Genomic DNA, 23,988 nt, shown 5'->3' with positions numbered 1-23,988 from the left:
ATTTTTACTATCGGTTGTTTTACAAAACTAGTCAACTTGCATCCACGACTTTTGGCACGTTGATATAGAATGAACTCCCTCCACTGAATGTTGATCTCTATCCGAAATTTAAGACAATTACTATTCTTGTGAGGCGCGGAATGTCTATTTATGTGTTTATGCAAAAATGCAGTAAAGAAATGTTGGAATTCATGGAAACATATGAATAGGAGGAAGACAATTAGTTTAATTGTAAAAAAATTTTGTAATATTATTTTTGATAATATTTGATAATCTAATATCATTTCTAAAAAAAAAAAAAAAAACGATGACGTCCAACTATAATGTTTTTAGACTTATTAAAATGCAACAAAGAAGTGGAACCAATCTCAATTACTATAAAAGGAAGCACTCTATCGATGTCAAAGAGCTTCGCCAATTTTTTAAGTGCCCATAATATCCTTTAACATAAAAATAAAAAAGTCATATTAAAATTATATAAAATGGTTATTATAGTAAAATTTAAAACATATAGCCTACGGTATATAAAAAAATGAACGTCATGAGGCCCAAGGAAACTTCACGTTTGTAAAATACAACTTATAATGTCAGCAATACTATATTTCATCCATATATTACAAAATCTATTATAATCTTAATCTCATAACCAATGTTCTAAAAAAGGGTCTAAACGCCTGCCTGGCGATGCCTAGGCGCTGGGCGTGGAGTGATAGCCTTGATTTTGGGCTAGGCGATGAGAGAAATCGAGATCGCTAGAATATGTAGTCTTACCGTCACTATGTTTTCATTCTGGAAAGCTACACAACACTGTTTTTGCTAAGTACTACTAAGAGGCGAATAATCCAGAAGCACTGTTGCGATAAGCAATGCGATCCATGAAGAACTCGGGCAACGTTCCTTTGGCTATGCAGTACTTACATATGGCTTGCAGGCCCCTTATAGTCTTTAGATGTTCATATCAGTGGTTTGAGAATCATGATGTTGTCTATTATGTGCTGTTGATATTGAAAAGTAATTCGAGAAAACTAGTTAATTAGTATAAAACACAGTGGTGGAGAAGATGCTTAGTCGTTTGAATTGGAGAAATAACGGATGAGATGTAGTCTATTGTCTGGAAGAAGCTCACAAATGAGTGGATATATGACAACATCTTGAAACATATCCCTACCGATTATTCATTTATTCCTTAGAAATGTCAGACGTGTGGTGAATACTTGTTTCAACGTCCATTCCTTGAAACATGTGGTATGGTGACAGGAATTAAGATGAATGTTGTGACGTTAGCAAGTGCTACGCGGAGGCTGCAAATTTTTATTTCCAAATACATTTACGAGCATCCCGCAATCCACACCTAATCAGATATTTTGGCCATGAGGAGACATATTGGGACTTACAATCTTGGAAACACTACCCCGCTATTAAAAAACTATCGTTTGGAGGGACTTTCTTAAAGAATAGAAAAGATATTAGAATGACTACTACCAATATTTTTCATGAAAACCTATTTATTTTATTTGTGATATAATTAGTATTTTTATTTGTAGCATGACATTTTTAAATTATGAACACTTGGATTATAATATATATATATATATATATATATATATATATATATATATATATATATATATATATATATATTATAAGCCCCAAGTGTATAAACGTGGCTTGGTTCTACGTGTATTGCGTCACGATTTGGTGTATCGAGTTCTTGAAGGCGCATGCTAGTTGCTTAAGGATTTGGACTTGTCGTAATACTTGTTAATTATTTGAGAACTCCTTTTGGAATACGACGGGCTTGTTTGAAGGCCCAACGATTGTGAGATTAATGACTCGTCTTTTCATGTGTCGCTCATAAAATTGACTTGCGAAATTTTGGGTGTCAATAAAGTTCTTCTCAAACTATAGGTGAAAGACATATTTTTTAGGTAAACACATTATTAGTCTTCTACTTGCTTTCCTCATATCTATTTGGCTGTTGTACGTATGTTGATTTTGTACTATAGTTACTTATAGCTATTTACTTTGTTATCTCAAATCAGAGTTATTTTATTTTATTTAATTTTTTGTTTGTTTTATGCTTTTAGCTATTATCGTTGCTAGCTCGTAGCTATTGATTATGGAACATTTCTCTTTGTTAGTATCTTTCTTCTCATCAGTAAATAAGACTAATTGGTATTGTGATAAATTGTTAATACATTGTATCGTAGAATTGAAAGAAGGTGAAGAGTATTATTCTTAAGACTCTTAGGGCAACTCCAACCATGGGATTCATTTGGGGGTGCTATTCTCATTTTAGCACCCCCTTGTTGCACTATTCATTGAAGACTCAATTCTCATCTCCAACCATGGGGGGTGCTATTTTCACTATTCTTGACTAAAATATAATATGAGTATAGTTTTGATGAATATTATATTAAAAATATGTTAATTTAATTAAATAAGGTAAAAAAAATAATTTAACATTTTATCATAATATTTAAAAATTATGATAATTTATTTAATGAATTTAAAAAAAGTTTTTAAATTTTTTTTTGTGTCGGCATATACGACAAAAGTGTCGGCACATACGACAAAAAATCTAACTATTTAGAAGATATTTTGATGTTTTGTGTCGGCATATATGCCAAACAACCGAATTTCGATGTGATATCAGCGCCACGTGTCAATCTCTAATTGGCTGTCCAAATTACGATCGAGTCTTTGTCCGCCACGTGTCATATCTTATCTAATGAAATGAACTCAATCCGTCCATAAATATGGGGTCATTATCATCCTCATCTCTCACAAATTCACAAACACTTCTCATATCCAAATCACACAAATCTTTCTTTCTTTTCCGTTTTGATTTTGTCAAACCATTTCTGCAATGAATCGTTTGACGAAATGGTTGCAGAAAGATCAAGAAGAGGCCGTCACGAGAAGCCGTCGACGAAACTTGATGATGTCTGCCGCTGCCTTGCAAATCCAAACTCTGGAAGATGAGGATTCACAATGGGGTGGTTCTTCAGAAGGTCGTACCTATAAGGCCAGGGATCGAGAGCTGATGGATCTTCGACTCAAAGCTCAATACTTCACGGATCCGTGCAGGTATGAACCAAACATTTTTCGCAGGCGATATAGAATGCAACCTTGGGTCTTTGACAAGATGATGCGCGACGTGGCCAACTACGACCCATATTTTGTTCAAACAAGAGATGCTTGTGGGAGACTCAGCTTATCCACTGAACAAAAGCTGACATGCGCCATGAGAATGCTCGCGTATGGCATCACAGCTGATTTCTGCGATGATTACCTAGATATTGCGAAGTCCACTGCCATTGAGATTTTTGAGCACTTCACAAAAGCAATCTGGAATGTGTACCATGAGACTTACCTCCGCCGACCAACACCGGCAGATTTGCGACGGCTGCTTGACAAGGCTGCAGAACGGGGATTCCCGGGGATGATCGGTAGCCTTGATTGTATGCATTGGCAATGGAAAAATTGTCCCACCGGATGGGCAGGGCAGTATACTGGCTACAAGGGGAAGCCCACAATCATCTTAGAGATGGTGGCCTCCTACGATACTTGGATTTGGCATGCCTTCTTCGGACTTCCAGGTTCCCTGAATGATATTAACGTCCTTGGATGTTCACCGTTGTTCAATGACGTATGCACCGGTGAAACCCTTGAAGTGAACTATCAGGTACATAATAGACATTATCGTCAATGTTATTACCTAGTTGATGGCATATACCCTAAGTGGGGGTCCTTTGTACAAGCAATCCGAAACCCGAGGTCGCCGCAGACACAACATTTCACAAGGATGCAGGAAGCATACAGAAAAGATGTGGAGAGAGCATTTGGTATTCTCCAAGCTCGTTGGGCAATCATAAGAGGACCAGCTCGTGGATGGAGTAAGGAGAACCTTCAATACATCATGATGACGTGCATTATCTTGCACAATATGATTGTTGAAGATGAGCATGATGAAGATGCAGCGCAGCCATTTGATCCGGATGATATCCCAACCAGACCAAGGAAAGCAGAGATATATAAGAGACCAGTAATGGACACCGATGTTGATCGCAATCCGCAACAACTAAATCAATTCTTGCATCGTTATAGGGAGGTTAGATGTCCAGTGATGAATAAAAACCTCCAAGAAGATCTAGTCGATCACCTATGGACCATGAAGTTACAAGCTGATCAGAACCACCAGTGAGCATTTTTGTTTTGTTTTGTGCTTTCAATAAGTGGCCATGTTGTCATGATAAGTGGTCATGGCCTACTTTGGTTGTATTGTTGTGTGGTATGCTTTTACTTTGTGTTGTGTGGTTTTTATTTGTGTGGTTTGCTTTTACTTTCCGTTGTGTGCTTTTTATTTGCGTGGTTTGCTTTATCAAGAAAATAAAAGTTCAATGCTTTTTTACGAAGATGATATACTCAACATAATAATTTTTATTATCATAAATTAAAACACAAACCATTCAAAGCAACTAACAATATTAATTACAACCAAGATGTCTCGCCAAGTGGATCATAAGTGGTCAATCCAGTGTTGTCTCCTTCAGGGGGTGTAGGATATTGAGATTGTTCCGGGATGCTTAAAGAAGATGTCTCCTTATCAATTATTTGTTGTTGCTTCCTCTCCCAATAACTCCTCTTTCTTGGGGTGAAAATTGATGGATCCACCTGCATCGTGCGAGCATCCTCAGCGCGTTGCTCAATTAGTTGACCTTCCTCAAACTGTCTTTGCCTTTGTTGGTACTCGCGTTCGGTTTGTTCATAACATTTCTGCATTTGAACTCGTAGGCCATTCGCATCCTGCTTATTGCTTTTTTTCTTAGCTAGCTTCTGAGCTTTCTGTCCTTGAGGACGTGCCTTTCTTGATGAAGGAAGCTCATCCTCTGTCACGTCCCGAACCCAATTTCACCCGTTTACTAGTCATTTGGACGGTAAACGACCTTTACTTTCACTTTTACTTTCGGTTTAGTACTTTTAGTGGCCCTAAAAGTCGACTTTTTGTTCGGGTCAAAATTTGAGAAAAGTTTCTTCACGAAAGTTGTAGAGGACGTTAAACCGAGCGCGTGCATATGTGGTTCGTAAAAATCGGAGCTCGTATGCGAAAGTTATAAACGAAATAGTAAAGTTACTGTTTACGGTTACTGTTCATGGTAAGTTTCTATAAATAGCTAATTTACTGTGGTAAGTTTCCATTTTTGGAAACTTACCGGCTCTCTCTCTCTCTTCTCCCCCGACCCTTTCTCCTCTTCGGCCCGATTTCTTCTTCCTCCGGTTTCTTCCTTCTCCGGCCGACCCACGACGGAATCCGGGCACCGGCAGGCTCGCCTCCTCTCCCTTGTCACGCCTGGGGTGGTGTTTTGCGGTGGCTCGACCGGTGGAGCTCGGAATTGAGCCGTAAGTCCACTGTAGCAGTTGGAGAGTTTCGTCGATTTCCGGCGATTCCGGCCGTTTCCGGCCACGAAATTGGCATCGAAGGTTCGGTTTTCATCACTGATCATTTCCCCTATGGCCTTGTGTCACGATTTGTTGTGTAGATGTCGAATTGATGAATTGAAATTTTAGGGTTCTTGAGGAATTTCTGGGCTTGTGTTCACCGGCCGAAATGGAGCTCTTTCAGGTAAAATTGGCACTTGTTGTAGTTGAATGAATGGTTGAGTGTGTTGAGTAGATGCTACTGTCCAAGTTTGGTGGCCATCGGAGGTGGTGGCCGCCGGCGCGTGGGGCCCACGCGCCGCCACTGTTGGTGGCGCGTGGAGGTGTGTTGAGCAGTGATTTAATTCCAGTTTTTAGTCCATTAAATTGTATATATGTTGTAGAGCTTGTATATGAAGTTTGGTGAATTTTGGAGGAGTTTGGAATTGTTTGTGATTTTTTCGAAGTTCGGTGTTTTGTGATGGAATTGTTGGAAATCCGGCCGTCGGATTTTCCTCGTTTTCGTTGTGGAATATGTTGATTGAGGAATTGGTGTTGTGGAAGAGATTTGGGTTGAATTTGAGAAGTAGTGAAGATAGGGATTTTCGGGTTTCGTTTAGGTTCGTAATTATTTATTCGAATTGTCGTTTATGGAAATGTACTTGTGTACAGGACGTTGTTGCGAGCTATGGCTAGATGAAGGAACTCGTTTGTGTGGTCGCCAATAGTACTGTGAGTGGACGTTTGTTTTTGAATATTGATGCATGCATTTATTTTTCGAATTAATGTTTTATTAATTACCATATTATTTTAGTTTCGGATACGATTTCGGTTTTGGAATATTACTTGGATTTTCCATCATGATTTTTGGAACGTGAGTTTTATTCGCTCGGATTTGAACTTGTGATTTAAGTGATTTTCGACGAATTATTTTCCGAGGTGATTTCCGGAAATTTATAATACATTTCTTTTCGTCGATATTGAGAATTTTGAATATTTTTCGAAATGGGATTTCGATGGAATTTGGCATTTGGAATGTCTTGTTGATGATTTCAGATTTGGTTTATGATTTCGAGAATATTTTTGGCGTGCGGGGTCACGTCATTGGCATATGTATTTTCTCGTGAGATGATGGGGAAGCCTTATTGATTTTCGAGTTTTCAGATGGATTTTAACCCACCATACCTGGGTCGTTATATTTATTGCTAGCTAGCCTATTAGTACTCCTCCCTGCTTACTATGTGTTTGTGGGTGAGTAAGAGCAGAGCATGGGATGCTCCAGAGTGTGGGACACTCCGACCCGAGCCTGGGAGGCTCCCTTCTTGTATGGTGATAACTTCTTCCACATACTTTTTCGTGACTTGACTAGCGGGGCTAGTCCGTTATTTTCGTAACCAGCGGGGCTGGTATGTTTTCACGAGAATTGTGGATTTCGATGTTATCGTAACCAGCGGGGCTGGTCTTATTTTCTTGAGAAACGAGATTTCGGTTTACGATACATGATTTTCGAATGTTTTGACTAGCGAGGCTAGTCGGTTTATCGTTCTGAAATCCTTGGATTTAAAGCTAAATGTGTTTTTCTTAAATGTTGCATGCATCGTGTTTTTAAAAGGAATAAGTGTGGGAAAGTATGAAATCCTTTTTCATTTAAATTGTTTATTTTTGTCCACTCACTCTAACGTTTTTCGTGTACTTTTCCCTGGGCCCTTCGGTTTCAAATGCCCAGTTTGCAGGCGCTATTAGTTGAGGTCGGGCGTACATGGTTCGAGGCATAGTTGATGAATTGCTTCCGCACTTCTTTGTTTGGCTCTGACCTATCGTGGGTTACTGTTTTGGGTAGTCCACTTTAGTGGTGACTCGACCAGTTCCCGGTAGAGTTATCTCTAAGGTGGGCCCCGCAGGGCCACCTCGGATTTCAGGGCGAAATTCGGGGCGGGTCCTGTCATCCTCAGTAGTGGGTGGTTCATCGCTATCCAAGTTGACATGATTAGGACTAAAGTGGGTGTTTTCCATTGATGGCGTTTTCCCAAACTTTTCCGTATTTTTCAAGTATTGCCAACAATGCTCAAACACAAAATCGCAACCTTCCGAGTCGTAGTACGTTGATTTAACATTCATGAGCTACATTTAATATTAAGTAAATAAAATATTTAGAAAAAAACCCTTCGTATAAATCGATCAATAAACTATATAACAACATTTTACTTTTAACAAATACATGAGAAATAAAAAAATTATCATTATTGAACATATTTCAATATAATTACCTCGTCCTCCATATTTTCGCCGCTTCTTCGTTGAAAGTGTTCGACCTTGTTAAGAGCTTGGTGCCACTTCATACATGCCGAACTTATTCTCTTCCAACGAGAGTGGCAACTAGAATGTGTTCTCTCCATGCAACCGGCCGGTTTGTGAGCATTGTACTCGTCCGCCACACGACTCCACAATAAATCCGACTTTTGATCTTTTCCGACGCAACCATCACCCCCAACGGTGATCCAAGCTTGGCAAAGAATAACTTCTTCATTGTGCCTCCAAGAATCCCCTCTTGGAGCCATTTTTTCCAAGACAAAAAAAAAGAAAAAAGGAAGATATATTTAAGAACAAGAAGATGGGTTTAATGAATGGAAAATTGTGAAGGAGATGGAGGATATTTGGTGTGAGGAAATAGAAAAGAATGGGTAGGTATTTATAGAATTTCCTACACTTCACTGTTCCAACGGGTAGATTTTTTTCCCTTAATTTTCTGGTAATTCTTTTATTTTTTTTGGAACAAAAAGGATATAATAACCCTTCAATTAATAAGAGCCGTAGATGAGTTTTTTTCCCTCAAATCTGAGCCATCAGATCGAAAATAGATCCGTTCAGTAAAAAAAAAAAAAAAAAAGGGCAACATCGGACCGTCCATATTAATCAGGTATCAATCTGGACCATACATTTCATGACCGTTGGGGGTTCCAACGGTCACCAGGGGACAGCATTTGCCGCGGGGCCCACGTCTGCAGACAAAAAAGCAAACGATCTTCTCTCTCCAGCTTTGGTTCCGCGCGTGCTCTCTCTTCCCAGCTACTTTGGCGCACGTTTCCTTCAATTTCTGCCTCTGGCGCGTTGGTTCGGCAGCTGGGCTGACACAGCAAGTGGGCTGGCCCCCATGCACAGTAATCAGATCTGGTCCTGGAAAAGTCTCAAATATGAGACTAGAAATGAGTCCAAGTCCTATATTTATAGGACCAGACCCCCCAAAAACACAATGTTGGAGATCCAAAGTCTCAAAATGGCCCAAAAATAGGTTTGGCACCCCAAGGTTGGAGTTGCCCTTAGTACATGTCTTTTGGTGAATATACCTATAAAATCTTCACTAATTTGCTCAATTAGATTTGTATTTTCACTTGATTTATGTGCACGTTTGGTTTATTTATTTATTTATTTTTAAACTAATTTTGAAGCTTGTTCAAGTTCGAATATCTTAACGGGTTATAGCAGGTTGAATCCGTCACTGCACAACCGGTTAAAACCGCCCATAACTCACCCGGCCCGTTTGTCAGGCCTACTTTTTTTCTTTTCTGAGAAGGTTGTCAGGCCTAAATGGAAGGCATATACATATTCAAAACGGCGGCGAGTTGAAGGGTTTGGTGGTATTATAACTGAAGGGGCGAGTATGATGAACGCGCAGGCTCAGCCGGCAATGGCAGGTCCTCAGGGTTACCCTCATCATCAGCCTACTTCAGTCGAAGAGGTCAGAACCCTCTGGATTGGTGACCTACAGTACTGGGTCGACGAGAACTACCTCACTACTTGCTTTGCTCACACCGGCGAGGTCTCTCCTCTCTCTCTCTCTCTTTCTCTCCCCATATTTATATCAATACATTTAAGGCACTTGTTGTTTATTGACACTAGCTACTTCTTCAATTTTGAATTCAAGGAATTGCGTGGTTAGGTTATTTGAATTATTAGAGGCTTAGAGAGGATGGATTTCTTTGCGCAGGTGATTTCTATAAAGATCATACGTAACAAAATCACTGGGCAGCCCGAGGGTTATGGCTTTGTGGAGTTTGTCTCACACGCCGCAGCCGAAAGGATTCTGCATGCTTACAATGGCACTCAAATGCCTGGAACTGAGCAGACTTTTAGGTTGAATTGGGCTTCTTTCGGTATCGGCGAACGGCGTCCTGATGCTGGCCCTGAGCACTCCATTTTCGTAGGGGATTTGGCCCCTGATGTCACCGATTATGTGCTGCAAGAGACTTTTCGGAATACGTATCCGTCCGTTAGAGGTGCCAAGGTTGTCACTGATCCAAACACTGGACGCTCGAAAGGTTATGGCTTTGTCAAGTTTGCTGATGAGGCGGAAAGGAACCGTGCTATGACCGAAATGAATGGTGTTTATTGCTCCACTAGGCCGATGCGGATCAGTGCAGCAACACCAAAGAAAACCACTGGCTTTCAGCAGCAGTATGCTGCAGCAAAAGGTTATATACATTTACTAATTTGATATAGAAATAAGTTATTTCTGTTATCTCGGCAAAGTCTTGTTCCCTGACATGAAGCTGCATTTACCTGTGGATTTTTCTGGCAGCTGTATATCCTGTTCCGGCATACACTACACCAGCAGTTCCAGTAGCACCAACAGCAGATTATGATGCAAACAACACTACGGTAAGTCAGACATCTGTATTGAGTTGGGGTGTTCTGTCTTGCATCTTATTCTTACCATCTATTTGGTTTTCTAATACAGATTTTTGTTGGAAACTTGGATCCTAATATTACTGAGGAGGAATTGAAGCAAACTTTTTTGCAATTTGGAGATATTGTCTATGTCAAGATTCCTGCAGGCAAAGGCTGTGGTTTTGTACAGTTCGGGACAAGGTTTGTACTTCACTTAGCACTTAAGCCTTCACTTGATTGTCTATATAATTATAATTAGCAACTGTCCAGCATGGTGGTTGAATTAGAATGTTGGTTTATTAGGTTAGCCCTTGACACAGTCACTCCTTTGCTCAAACAAAAAGAGGCCATAAAATGTATTAGAGCCTACGCAAACAAGGTTAAAAGTGGTACATTGCCTGATTCCTACAGGCTGTGGTCAATGAGAACTTATAATAGGGGAACGACAAACTAGAAAAACGGCCAGATAGGAAACAGTAGTGGCATGATTCCACCGGGTGAGAAGACAAAAGTGGTACGTGAGTGGACTGCCTCCGCCTCCATTGGATCAGAACCATCAATACCAATGATCTGTGCCTGGAATGCATAGGTTGTTTAAGTAGGTTGGGCTAGGTTTGGCTTTTGGAGTTATCTTCAGAGCTGAGACCTGCTGTTGTTGAGTGGCAGCAAATGAGGAACCCCCCACCAGAACCATTCTTAAGACCACCAAGCCCTCAGCACAATTTTTTCTTGGAGGAAGGTTGGTTGAAAAAGGGGCGCTGGCTGCATTGGCCAGACAAGGGTAGGGGCCCCAGCGGAGAGAACAGTAAGGAAAACGAGCGCTCCGCCAACTAAGGGCAAAATCAACACTTAGTGGATGACTAAAATAGTTGGGAATGAAACCAACAATAAATTTCTGGGCAGTACCTCTCAACAAGATTGATCCACTTGGATCTTGGACCATGATGGCCTTTTTGGGTTTTGTCTTTCTCTGAGTAATGCCCTAAGGTTTGATGAAAGATGACTAAAACTTACTTTGTATTTGTCAGCTTCTTTCTCCCTTCCCTCCCCTAAGAATGTTACTTCCATATTCTGTTGTTTATTATTGTCACTTCTGTTCATATAGGGCATCTGCTGAAGAAGCTATACAAAGGATGCAAGGAAAGATGATTGGCCAACAAGTGGTCCGCATTTCTTGGGGTAGGAGCCCAACAGCTAAACAGGTTGGCTTTTTAATTTAGATGTGTAATCAAATACTTATTTTGCTTCACTGGTGTCCTGTAATATACCAGTCATTTTGGTTTTGTTGAAGGAAAGATCGGTCAATTAAAAGATTGTAATACACAAAAGTAAGTCTTTGCAAAAATGAGATCAAATGATTTTGATTTAGGAATAATGTTGTTATGCAGAAAAAAGTGATATCATCCCCTTATGACAAAAGGGATAGTCCTATGATTTCATCTACATATAATTTTTCTTCTATATTAAGTCAATTGTCTTTACTCTGGAGAAGAGAAATATTTAATCAATAACATGTTTGATTTATGTTTTTCTAACAAAACAGGACAGAGAGGGGCTACAGATAATTTTTTTTTATTTTTTTATTTTTTAATTGGGGAGGGGGTGGGGTGTTAAACTAAAAGAAAAGAGAACTCAGAGATATCCTTTTACCAAGTGCTATATCTTTTTCCGACAGATGCATTTTATGTGTGATAGAGATTTCCATGTGTGTTTCTCTTATTCGCTGGTTCATACACCCATACATGCATAAGATACAGATATACATCATACATCAGTGATATGCTTTTACTGAGTACTTTATCTTTTTCTGACACACTTATTTGTGAGAAATTTTCATATCCATTTTTATTTTCATGGAAAGTGTTGTTCATACACCCATAGATGCATACATGATATCTTTAAAGAATAAAGATACATTCATTATCTGACAAACATGCCTTGTTGTAGGATGTACCTGGTAGCTGGGGCCAGCAAGTAGATCCAAATCAATGGAGTGCATATTATGGTTATGGTCAAGGCTATGATCCCTATGCCTATGGAGCTTCTCAAGATCCATCGTTGTATGCATACAGTGGATATGCCGGTTATGGCCAATATCCTCAACAGGCACGTCTTTTTAAATTCAGTTTTGGATGGATGCATATGGTTGCTTTCAATCAGATTTTAATTTTTCTTTTTCTTCTAATGTTGGTTTAAAGTGGCTGTGTTATAAACTGTTAGGATGCTTTCGATTGGATTTTATTTTTTAAATACTTTTAAAACCTAGAAGTCCACTTAACTATCCATAGACGGACTAGTTGGTTTTTTTCTTAAAGGGACATCAAAGATAAATCCTTCCTCTGAGGCTGGGGATAGAGATAGAGATAATTAATTACTTTTTTTTTTATGAAAAAATTTGTAAATCAAAAATTCAAAAAATATTTTATTATTTTTCTAGAATCACATGAAAAATGCAGAGTATAGATTGACATTATGGGGAGCATTAAGTACATATATCTTGGAGTTGGGGAATTAAACTGAAAGATCCACCAAAGTACGGGTTTTTAGTGTAGTCGACCCTAACTTATTGTTGGAGGTGTATGTGTAGTTTCAAAGTCCTGTTTACTCTTCTGCACCTTCTCTTCCTAATATTGCAAGTTTTGTTTCTCATAAAAATAATTGTGCTCCATGTTTTTGTTATGTCTTTTGAGAATCATAATGGGTGAAGTGTGCAGCTATATGGGTTTTTGTTTATATCTTTTGCTAGTCTATTACGCCTGTAGTATCACCAATAAAATTTAAGATGGAGAATCAATAAAAAGTAATTGAGGAAATTACTTGAGGAAATATACATTTCTTCCTTCCATCCCTACGATGTCTATAATTGTCTCGTAATTCTCTTCCTCTTCAACTTTTTAAGCTTTCAAGCATCTCATGCCTTGCAGCAAACACCACATCTTATGGATTGTAATGCCTTAAAAGTCTTTTTCTTTCATCCCATCTTTGTTTAGATTGAAATTTCTGTAGGTAGAGAAACATAATATAAACCATAAAGCAGAAGACTCCCAGTTGCCGAAGTTTCAGTTGGGGTTTAGGCCTATGGCATTGCAGTTTAGGAAAAGATTGAAAAAAAGCAAAAATGGAACTGATAGCATTATGAAACTTTAGTTGGATGTGGCTTTTTCTGCATGGAGATGCTTGAAAGCTATAGTAGTCCAGCATGGAAAACGATAAGGACAGAAGCTACATCCCTATATGTAGAACAAGAAAAGTTGCACTGGTGACCACCACGACTGGGGGCAGTTGTTTGTAAAGAATTATAATGCCTTGTGCATGCATTATAATATTTGTATCTGACTACATGTAATTATAGTGATTCTGCAATATAGATTGGTGCCTGACTACATGTAATTATTAAAGGGGTAAGTGGAATGGACATGCCCTACTTGTTTCTATGTGTGGTTGCGTTCGAACACTTCATTGTACCTACCTAGCTATTTGCTAGAGTTCCTGCCTCCTTAAGATTGTATGGTTCAGCAGAAGTCCCAGTTTCGAATTGGGGTCTGTATAGCAGGTTGGGGGATTTCTTGGTATAAAAAGTAAATATTAATAAACATATACATATAGTAGAGTGAAATTATTCCACAAATACTAGACTTCATTTTGTTCATTGATAGGGGGATCAGGGAGTTCAGTCGGATTGTGGAAGATTGAAGAGATTCAGAGAATCAATGATTTTTTTTTATATATTTTTTTTTCTTTCCAATGAAAATTGCATTTAATCATGCCCCCATGGAAGGATGACGCTGCATCTTATTTTTAATTTTGAAGTCAAGATGAGATGAGAATCATGAGATACACATATAATCTACATGCCTGCAATCTTCCTGAGCTTTTCTTTCCAATTTTGTTTTAAAATTTACTTCTTCTCAGGGATACAATACATCTCTGTAATGTATCCGGACACTATAGACTCAGATTTTCATATATGAATTGTTGAATTGATGCGATTTGACTTTGTATGGATGTGGAAGTTTTGAGGATTGCTTATAGACATATTTTTTGTGGAAGATTTGAGGATTGCTTATAGACATTTTATTGACTACTTGTTTTCAGGTTGAAGGAGTTCAAGATATGGCAGCTATGGCTGGTACTGTTCCATCTTTAGAACAGAGGGATGAACTGGATGATCCCTTGGCTACACCTGATGTTGACAAGTACAGCTTCTACCCTTTTTCATGAGTGACATATTTTCACCAAACAATATATTTTATTTTAGTAAAACTAAACTACTAACGAACAAGCAGCCAACCCCATGGTTTGTCCCATAGATGATCTGAGGTTTGAATCCCCTAACAAGACCTAACTAGCTACCCTGTCTTTCTAAAAATTTTAGGGTTAGGCACTTCGGCTGGAGGCCTCCAGTTTCCAGCTTGGGTTTGTGTAGCGGGTTTGGGGGATTTTTGGGTGTGGGTATCAAAGTAAAACACACTATAGTTTAAGGAGTTATGAGTAAACTTACAAATTATTATTTGCATCATTTAAGCATGTTAAAAATATCAATCTTTTCCACCATGGTAGAAATATTGTTAAAGTGTTAATGTTGGTTACACATGACAATCCACATACTTTTGGATTTCATACAAAGACTTCCAATTGATATATTTTCAAACATTTTTTTTTGAGTCTCTTTTTCTGAAATGTTAATGTTGGTGTCACACGACAACCAACGTACTTTCGGGTAACATAGAAGACAAATGCTTGCTATTTTCAGAGGTTAGAGTTGTAAAATTGTTATAAAAATTCATGTGTCCAGAAGATATCATACATATGCAGTAATATGGCTACATTTTTCTTTTTGTTTTACAAGGTTGAATGCTGCTTACCTCTCTGTACATGGAAGGGCCATTTTGGGCCACCCCTTGTGGCTAAGAACATCAGCGTTTCTGCAGCAAGCGTAGTCAACATTAGCATAATGACGTCATTGGTTTGATTCGGATTCTTCCTCAATTTTCCTGGAGTTCACATATGAAAACCAGAGAAGAAACAGTGGAGATGTGCTAGAATGGCTATAGTTGGTGCAAATGAGAGTGGGAAGAAACACAGTAGTTGAGTGACCCCACTTTTTCTCTCAATCAGGGGCTGGGGCTGCAGTTGTCGCTACGTAAATGTGCCTCAGTCCGATACCAGTTGCCTTTGCTGGGTTTGTTGTGTGAGAAAGTGTCTCAATACTGTTGCACCTTAAATGTTCCAATTGCTCCTTTGACAAAAAAAAAAAAAATTACAATACCTGTTGCCTTTGCTAGGCTTGTTGTATGAAAAAGTGTCCTGATACCGTTGCACCTTAAATGTTCCAATTGCTTATCTTTAGAAACTCTAGTTTCTTTCACGTATCATTGTTGCTGGAAAATTGTACTGAAAATATTTTTGGGTGTTAATTCGGTGGTTCCTCAATTTTTGACCTTTTTCTCTTTTGGCTTTGCACATATGAGTGGTGTTCATCCACAGCAAACCTATTTCATTTCTTAAAAAAAAAATTAAATAAATAAATAAATAAAAAGAGGTTCTTTTTTACATTTGTTTCTAAAGCCCAAAGTGACAACACATAAACCCTCCTTGCATTTGTGGGTTCAGTTGATTCATGCTAAATACTTGAGGAATCTTTTTGGAAAGGAATTTTAGAGTCCAGATCAATGTTACAAGAAGGCATTTCGATGATTGTTCGAAATATTTCCATAAATTTCTGGCATTTTAACTATACCCTTTTCCTCTTATTCAGTTGGTTAATAAAACAGAAAGATGATCTAGTGCATGATTATATTTCAAATAATTCTGGAATTCTGATAAGCTAGCACAAGTTTTTCCTATGGAAGTGGTCTAAACATATTAGCCATCCCAATTTCTTTCCAGAATCTTAAAAATGAGTTTGTTTGGGGTCCTGCTGGAAATGGTAAGTTTTCAGTGAAATCAGCTACGGATTTATTAGCGTAAAAAACTATTGCTCATTCCACCAAAAATTAAAGTTTTCAGCTGGAAATGGTAAGTTTTCAGTGAACTATTGCTCGGTCTAAATTACTTACAAAAATATGGAAGCTTTCTATTCCACCAAAAATTAAAGTTTTCAGCTGGCAACTTATAAGAATGAGAATTCGAACGAAATCAAGTTTATCCAAATGCTGCTATTGATAGATCCTGCCCAATCTGTCATAATGACTTGGAAACAATTGATCATCTTTTGTATGACTTGTTCTCATGCTAACCAAGTCTGGAGTACAGCTTTCCCTTAGATGGATGCACTCTTGACCTCATTCTTTCATTGATTGGTTAGATTTAATTGCTTCAGATAATAATATAGCTTTTAAAGAAACTTTATCCATTATTCTTTGTACCAGTTATAGTATTTGGATTGTTAGAAACCATTAATCTTTAAAAATGTTTTGAAAAATCCTGTTCTGACGAGTTCATTTGGGGACCATCTTCTTCGGTAAGTTCAATGTTAAAAGTGCATCATGGATGTATGATCAAGTTACTCCTCATTCAAGGACTACTCTTGCAGCTCCTCTAAAATGAGTTTTTGTAAAGTTATGTAAATTGCCACGTTTGGTTCGCGGAAAGGAAGCATCAGGAAAGGAACCTTGTTCCTTTCCTGCGTTTGGGATGCAAAAGGAAAGGAAATTGTTTCCTAAAGGAAGGGAAAATAAGGGGGAAAGTGGTTCATTCCAAATCTCAAAGGAATCGCTTTCCCCTCTTCTTTTCTTGCATTTATTACTCACAACATATTATTTTATTATATTATTGACAAATTTTTAACGACTTTCCTGATAACTTTCCTTACGTTAGCAAACATCGGAATGGAAAGTTGTTGGGAAATTTCATTTCCCTTCCTATGGGAAATACAAAGGAATTACTTTCCTTTCCGTGAACCAAACGAGGAAGTTTTTGATTTTTGATTTTGCACCTGTAGACTTGGATAGAAACCATGAATATGTAGATACCATGTATTTCAACCAAACTTGGCATCACCGGCCAACAACACCCTCGATCAACATGAAGAAGCAGCTTATTGATCAATTAAAGAGAGAGTACGTACGTACATATAAAAAGACGAATTAGTGAAAAGCAACTCAATCAATCACAGTGGCACTGGATCGACAAGGAGCGCGGCAACACAATCTTTGGTCATCTTCCCAACCCGTGTGAAACCATCTTCCCCTTTGTAAAGGAGATCAGTTACTCTTGTTAAATTGAGAACACGCACAAGAACCGGCGTTGGCATAACTGTTGGTCTAAGAAACTCCTCATTTATATCCTTCCACAAATCTGCAACTTTTTTGTTGAATACGTCAACGGTCTCTTGCTCTGAAACTCCATATTGCTTCATGTAGCAATCAATGCTAGAAGGTGCATGTCCTCTCACTTTCTCAAACTGCAGAAGTAAAATACTCTATGTTGATGTCATAATTTGGTTCGACAAATACTTTTGACTTTTCAAACCATTCCACGTGGTACGCGTTGAAATGTCAAAGAGTCCACGTAGGACTCTGACCTTTCGACGCACTTAAACCTTTCATCGAGAAAGAAAAGATTACCCTAAGATGGAAATAATCATGACTAGTGAGATGCCTCACTTTGGTACTCCAAGTCTTCAACCTTGGATCTCCACCTCTTAAGTCTTGGACGGTCACCATGTGATTGACTCACCATCTTGGATGGCAAGGCAAAAGCATATCACGACCTCACTACTAGAATAACACAGTCCAAAGGAACCAAGAGTCTCAACCCCCAAGACCAAGAGTTAGACCCCCAAGCTTAGAAGCCTCGACCTCTAAGGATCATGACCACGAGCTCCAAGGCTAAAACCTCGACCTCCAAGCTCACGCACATGTAATCGTCATGATGAGACATGGAGCACCAATCAAAGCAAAATCTCACCAACCATGCCACGTGTCAAGTTCCGACATAAGGCATGGCCTAAGAGTAATTCCAGGAAAAAGGGAAGTTTGGATAGGCGACACCTGTCCCTGACCCTTCACCAACCATATCGGACCACATGGTGGTGACATCTGTCACGTACCAACTCTGTCAGCCCATCCCGGAGTGTCAGTAGGCAGAGAGTGGGAGGCTGACACCCCGATTTTATGGGATTGAGCCATGCCTTTCCCTTTCCACGTCAACTCTCTTCTCCTATAAATACCCAGCCTTCACAAGGCTGAGGGGGGGGGGGGGGGGGGGGGACTTCACTTTCTCTTCTCTCCGAAAGCTATGCCAAAATGCATAGTCCTTTCCATAGAGCTCCGCCAACTCGAGGTGGAGGAAGCCCGACGTGAGGCCATCAGTTCCACCCAAGAAAGGAGCTTGGAAGCCCAACATCTGGTGAAGGAAGTCCGAGACGAGACTATCAGTTTCACCCAACAAGGAGCTTGGAAGCCCAACATCAGGTGGAGGAAGCCCGACGTGAGGCCATCAGTTCCACCCAAGAAAGGAGCTTGGAAACCCAACATCAGGTGAAGGAAGTCCGAGACGAGACTATCAGTTTCACCAAACAAGGTAGCTTGGAGGCCCAGCATCAGGTGAAGGAAGCCCGAGGCCATACCTTCAGTCACAAGAGGTGAACGACCAAGGCTAGGCACAGGACCACTAGGGCATACCTTCAGTCACAAGTGGACGACCAGGGCTACTCACGTAGTCAAACTAATCGAAGGAAAAGATAGGCCCACTTGAAGAAAACAACCCCACCACTTTACACTTGGATTTCAACGGAACTTCCGTTGACTCGTTGATGCCGAAATTGGCACCAACACTCTAATTAAACTAGGTAATTATAAGCCTAAATTAAAACAAACATATATTAAGCTAACAAATCTGTTGTGTTATATGTATGTACCTTGGTGGAAACAATGTCATCCATGAGCCTAAAAATGGTATTGGAAGCTCTAAGAATTTTAGGGTCATTCATCAACCACTCAAATGCCTCCTTGGTTACAATATCTTCCATGCCAAGTAATGAAATGGTCGTTAGAAAGGTGTAACTGATCGAAACGGTTGCAACGCGCATATACTCTTCCATGCTCGGAATGCGTCCTTCGTGTAACCATTGAGCCTCGTTGAAATACGATCGGGCTTGATTTTTCATCTGAGCATATAGATAACTAAATAAATACACACACACACACATGCATATTAAACTAGTGAACTAAATATAAAAATTAGTTAATTTCATTAGTGTATTACGTATAGCTTGTATTGCATATGAAACTCGGTGTGATCTTCCTTCCTTTGATATCACCTCGTCAATTTCATTGAAAAGATTCAAAAGTTCATAATAGAATATTTTCATATAATCCGGGAATTCATCTATGCATTTGAGATCCCACCTGAAATATATTCATATATACGATAATCTTAAGCATATTTATATATATAGTAGGAGTCTTGGAAAAAAAATTAATTAGCAAAGTAACTAACGATATATCACTTTAAACCTGTCAATTGCTTTGGTAAAAATCACGAGTTCTTCAAATGTACCATATGCATCGTAGATATCATCCAAAACTATGAGAAGAACAGCCACTTTTGTCATAATAATTCTGCCAGTAGAGTATTGAGGTTCAAAATATACTCCTACTATCCAAAAGAACAACTCCACCACCCTATCTCTTGCAAATGGCAGTTTCTTTTCGAAGTCTAGTTTTCTCCACCACCTAATAAACGATATTAATTAGTTCAATAAATTGATAAACCGACCTCCTAATTCCACTTGAAAAATTGACAACAAAGACCAGAGCACTTAATTATTATGAGCCTAATTATATATATATATATATATATATATATATATATATATATATATATATGTATATATGTATGTATATATGTATATATGTATGTATGTACCTTGTAACATCACAGAGCTCCTTTTGGTGTAAAGATTGCACAAGATTGAAATCCAACTTTGCAAGTTTCAACAAAGATTCACTGTGTGAGGCTTCATCTTGGTAGACTGACATGTAACACTTGGCACATAATCTCTCTAGACTTTTTCGAAGAGGTCTCTTCAAAGCTTCAGTTATTTGTTCAGTCAGTAGTGCTGGATAGCTTACATTGTTATTAAGCACAGACTCGAGTTGAGCGGTGGTGAACAGAAGAGCCTCTTCAAGTATATCTTCTTCATTAACCCTAAGATGTGTCGCCTCATAGAGGCTTAGCATACCACAGGGGTCAGCAATTAAGCATTTTTTGAAGCTACCATTTGAATCTTTGAACTTGTTGAAGATATCTGTATTTTTTCTCCAAAAATGCATGCCATTGATCAGCATATATAAGAATAAAAACAACAGCTTTTGCAGGCCTGCACAGACATAAATTTCAATAACAGAATTACGTACCAGATGAAATATGATATCCATGTTGCCTTAAAAGCTGAAAACATAGCGCAGCATTGTAAAGATGGTTGTCATCACGGTACTGATCATGATCTTTATTTAGTTGTGCAGTCTATATTGGTAACTAAAGAAATTATCGAATGTGAGTTGTACATTCATAACTAGCAATTATAACTGAGAAACATAGACATAAACATGTGCTTGTTTCACAAGACGGTGTGGGTGATTTTCATGTTGATAGATATAGTTTGAATTAGTATTCCAAAATGTATTGCACTAAATTGTAATATCCCTTGCTCTTTCTCTATCTTTCAGTATGTGTGGATTTGCTGATGATGTTTCTTGTATGTTCCAGTCTATGATAGGTCACTGCTCAGGTGCTTTTGGGGAGTTTGGAAGCTAATGCTAGAGTGTAATCCATACAAACAGGCTGACTTCATCATTCCCTAAACCAATTTGTAAGTTTCTATGTTTGGTGGTTTTTGTTTTTGGGGTTTGGAAGCAATTCACAGAGTAATGTCTTAGTTTAACTTTCATTTTCTTTGTTTGTTGTTTGTTTATTACTATAGAATTGGCTTCTGATATGTGGCTTATTCATTCCTTGAATGATCAATATTATATCCACCAGTTTTGTTTGCGTACCATTATAGCTAGCTTAGTCAAACACACGTTTCTTTCTTTGTCATGACCTGAATATTTTGGTACCTACTGGGGATTGGATTCCAACTAAGTAACTAAGTTCATGAACTAGTTTACTTGTGGTTGCTGGGTACAGTTTGTTGCTCCTGAGTTGATAGTCTACAATGTTGGAACTGATATTCTAGATGGCGATCCTTTGGGCAGGTTGAAATTAACATATTTTTCTGATCTTTTTCAGTCTTGGAGAATATCACTTGCAGTCGTGACTATGATCTATGAATTGCAGATGTGATCTGTGTTTATGTGGCTTGTTTATGTAGTCATCCATGGAGGAGAAGTGGAAGTTGCAGATATCATGCCTAGAATTAAGGCTGCTAATTTTTTTTTCTTTCACAAAAGTGATTTGATAACAATTATTCAGTTTGTATATTAATTTTAATTTTTTTTTTAAATTTGAAATATTGCAATCACCATTGTTAGATAGTGTGTTTTATGATGATGGGGCCCACAGTTTGAAAGTCACCAAAAAAATGATAGTTTCTTTTTGAGTGTTTGTCACGCCAGCAAAGGCTACCCTCCTTAATTAGTGTCTATGGTGGTGGCTATTGCTATTCCGCACCAATCATCAGTGTCTATAGCTTCAATCCACACCATTCACAATGGTGTGGTTTGGTCAGCTTTGTGGTAGTGTGATCACGATATTTAGCATGGATATGTTGTAGTGATTCTTCTATTTCATGTTCAAATTGGTATGCCACGCCAAGTCGTTGTATTGCATCAATGAACTTCAGTCGATGTGAAAAATCACCTTCATTAGTAAAAACTTCCCTCTTCACTACTGTTTTCAGCTTTTCAACCTGTTGCTGCCAAATGGCATCAGTCTTCTGCTACAAAAACAATTAAATGAGTCAAAACCATGTAAATCGATCGAATTTTGGGAAAAGTAAACATGTGGAATTGAAGGGAAGTGACTTCTTCACATTGATTTTTCAATACACTGAACAGGGCAAATTATAAATATGAAATGATGGAAACTAGAGTGTGAAAACCAGAGCCCTATTATTAATGTGCTGGAGTAATATTGAGTTTTACAGTGTGTTGGGAATCATAGTTGATGAAGCGATCTCCCCATATGCTTGGTGGAAAATTTGCCGTCCGGCGAACAATTTCAGGCTTTGCAACTTGCGGTACTTGAAATGATGCAGAAATAATTGGCATAGACGACATGATTGTGTGGTGGTAGTCCTAGTCTCTCATATATATATATATATACAGGCGGGTTCCAAAGAGGACGTCCGCACTTTCGCTAAAGTGCGGACGGCGCTGCTGCAGCAGCTTTCAGGCGGTGACGGGGCGGCGGGGCTTGCCGGACGGACGCCGGAACCATCCCAGACAGCTTCGGGGCAGCCATCGAGGTTGGAGGAGGTCGTTGCTGCAGGTTTCTGGGCAGCCCTGCAACCACGTCGCCGGCGACTCCACTGGCCACAGACCGGTCCGTCCGACCCCTGGCCTCCGTTCGGCAAGCCCCGCCGCTTCGTCGCGCCCCTAGCCGAGCTGCTGCAGCGCTGTCCGGACATCCTCTTTGGAACGAAAGTGCGGACATCCTCTTTGGAACGCCTCCGTGTATATATATATACATTGTAGAGGCATCGAAATTATATTTGTGAACACTTTTTGAGCGGCCTATAATCTTAGTTGTGAGCTCAGTGGGTAACAACCAGACCGGGCAGAGTAATCTTGCCTACAGCCTGACACAAACCCAGTCTCCTACCCCAACACCGTGACATTATTTTTCCAGTATCGGGAAGAGAATCCTATGCTTTCATTGGACAACTCAATCATTGCACGTAAAAATCAAAATTAATGTATGAAAGGAAGTATTTAGCCCTCGTTTGGTCGCCGGAAAATAAATTTGGTTATTTGGTTTTTCCCATGAGCATAGGAAAGTAAATTTCTCACTAGTTTCTCTACTAATGTTTAGAAGCGCCGGAAAAGTAATCGGAAAATGTATTTTACTTTCCTTTTCGATGTTTAGTTTGTGCATGAATAGAAAAGTAGGTAACATCAATTTTTCAATAATATCTTTATTATCAAAACATAAACAATTCAAGATTCAAAAGTGTCTTGAATAATTTGGTAATAACAACCATTAGAGTATGCAATTAATATGCAATTAATGAAGGGAAAGTATGAGGGCAAAATAAATCCCATGGGGTATGGGTGGATCTATTTTCTCCTTTATTTTCTCTTTATGCAGGAAAGTTGTTAATTTCCTTGGGTGTGCCAAACACAGGAAATAATAAAGTTTCCCTTCCCAACCTTTCCATTCCGCGAACGAAATGAGGCCTTAGAATTAAACCAAGAAAGCAAAGACGGAAAATTCTGCCATCCACCAAGGTAGTGCTCACCCGGTGACGTGGCAGAACGACAGCCACTCCTTTCATTTAGGGTTTTGAACATGTCATTTAGGGTTCTGAACCTGCCGTTAGTCCATTATAACCTTTACCGTTTCCTTGGAAACAAGTGCAAGGTAAAAAAAAATAAAAAATCAAATGATGGAGGTAGGTTGATTGGGTAAAAGTAGGTAGACGGGGAGTGGTAAGATTGAAGACTCGTCGTCCTCAGCTGCAAATTAGAACCCCCCTTTGACTCTTTCTTCTATCTGACCTTCTCTACTTCTTCCACACCCAAATCGCTAAGAAATTGCTCATGGGCTATTTATGCACGAGTAACCCTCAAGAAGAACAGCCCAAATCTCCCTCTTCACTTCCGCTTTGATGGGACTTTCAAGATTCTCTAGGTATATGCATGTATGTATGTATGTATGGGGAGGAGGACTGTCACGCCCCGAATTTTGAATAAAGAAAATTCAAATCCGAAACGCGAGAACAAACACAAGAAA

The 23,988-nt window shown here is 39.0% G+C and overlaps 3 protein-coding genes across 3 annotated transcripts; 2 read left to right on the top strand and 1 right to left on the bottom strand.

Annotated features, from left to right (window-relative positions):
* The first annotated feature begins 2,869 nt into the window (after positions 1 to 2,869).
* On the top strand, positions 2,870 to 4,207 carry LOC133723173 (uncharacterized). Its single transcript, XM_062149996.1, has one exon. It carries the CDS (start codon positions 2,870 to 2,872, stop codon positions 4,205 to 4,207), a length of 1,338 nt encoding a protein of 445 aa, XP_062005980.1.
* A 4,779-nt stretch (positions 4,208 to 8,986) lies between these two features.
* LOC133721344 (polyadenylate-binding protein RBP47B'-like) lies at positions 8,987 to 15,526 on the top strand. The gene is made up of 8 exons (XM_062147926.1): positions 8,987 to 9,238; positions 9,407 to 9,890; positions 9,998 to 10,077; positions 10,157 to 10,287; positions 11,192 to 11,288; positions 12,034 to 12,192; positions 14,182 to 14,282; positions 14,936 to 15,526. The coding sequence occupies exons 1-8, from the start codon at positions 9,080 to 9,082 to the stop codon at positions 15,024 to 15,026; spliced, it is 1,302 nt and encodes a 433-aa protein (XP_062003910.1). The 5' UTR covers positions 8,987 to 9,079; the 3' UTR covers positions 15,027 to 15,526.
* Positions 15,527 to 17,197: 1,671 nt separating this feature from the next.
* LOC133723172 ((-)-alpha-pinene synthase-like) lies at positions 17,198 to 22,313 on the bottom strand. Its single transcript, XM_062149995.1, has 8 exons — positions 22,179 to 22,313; positions 21,784 to 21,970; positions 20,451 to 20,540; positions 19,960 to 20,341; positions 19,548 to 19,766; positions 19,297 to 19,439; positions 18,950 to 19,185; positions 17,198 to 17,491 (listed from the first exon to the last, which is right to left on the bottom strand). The coding sequence occupies exons 1-8, from the start codon at positions 22,311 to 22,313 to the stop codon at positions 17,198 to 17,200; spliced, it is 1,686 nt and encodes a 561-aa protein (XP_062005979.1).
* Between the last annotated feature and the right edge of the window lie 1,675 nt (positions 22,314 to 23,988).

The sequence above is a fragment of the Rosa rugosa genome, chromosome 7 (assembly GCF_958449725.1).
Source record: "Rosa rugosa chromosome 7, drRosRugo1.1, whole genome shotgun sequence".
NCBI classification, from domain to species: domain Eukaryota; kingdom Viridiplantae; phylum Streptophyta; class Magnoliopsida; order Rosales; family Rosaceae; genus Rosa; species Rosa rugosa.
Note: the sequence above shows the minus strand (reverse complement) of the source record. Positions and strands in the feature narration are given on the sequence as shown.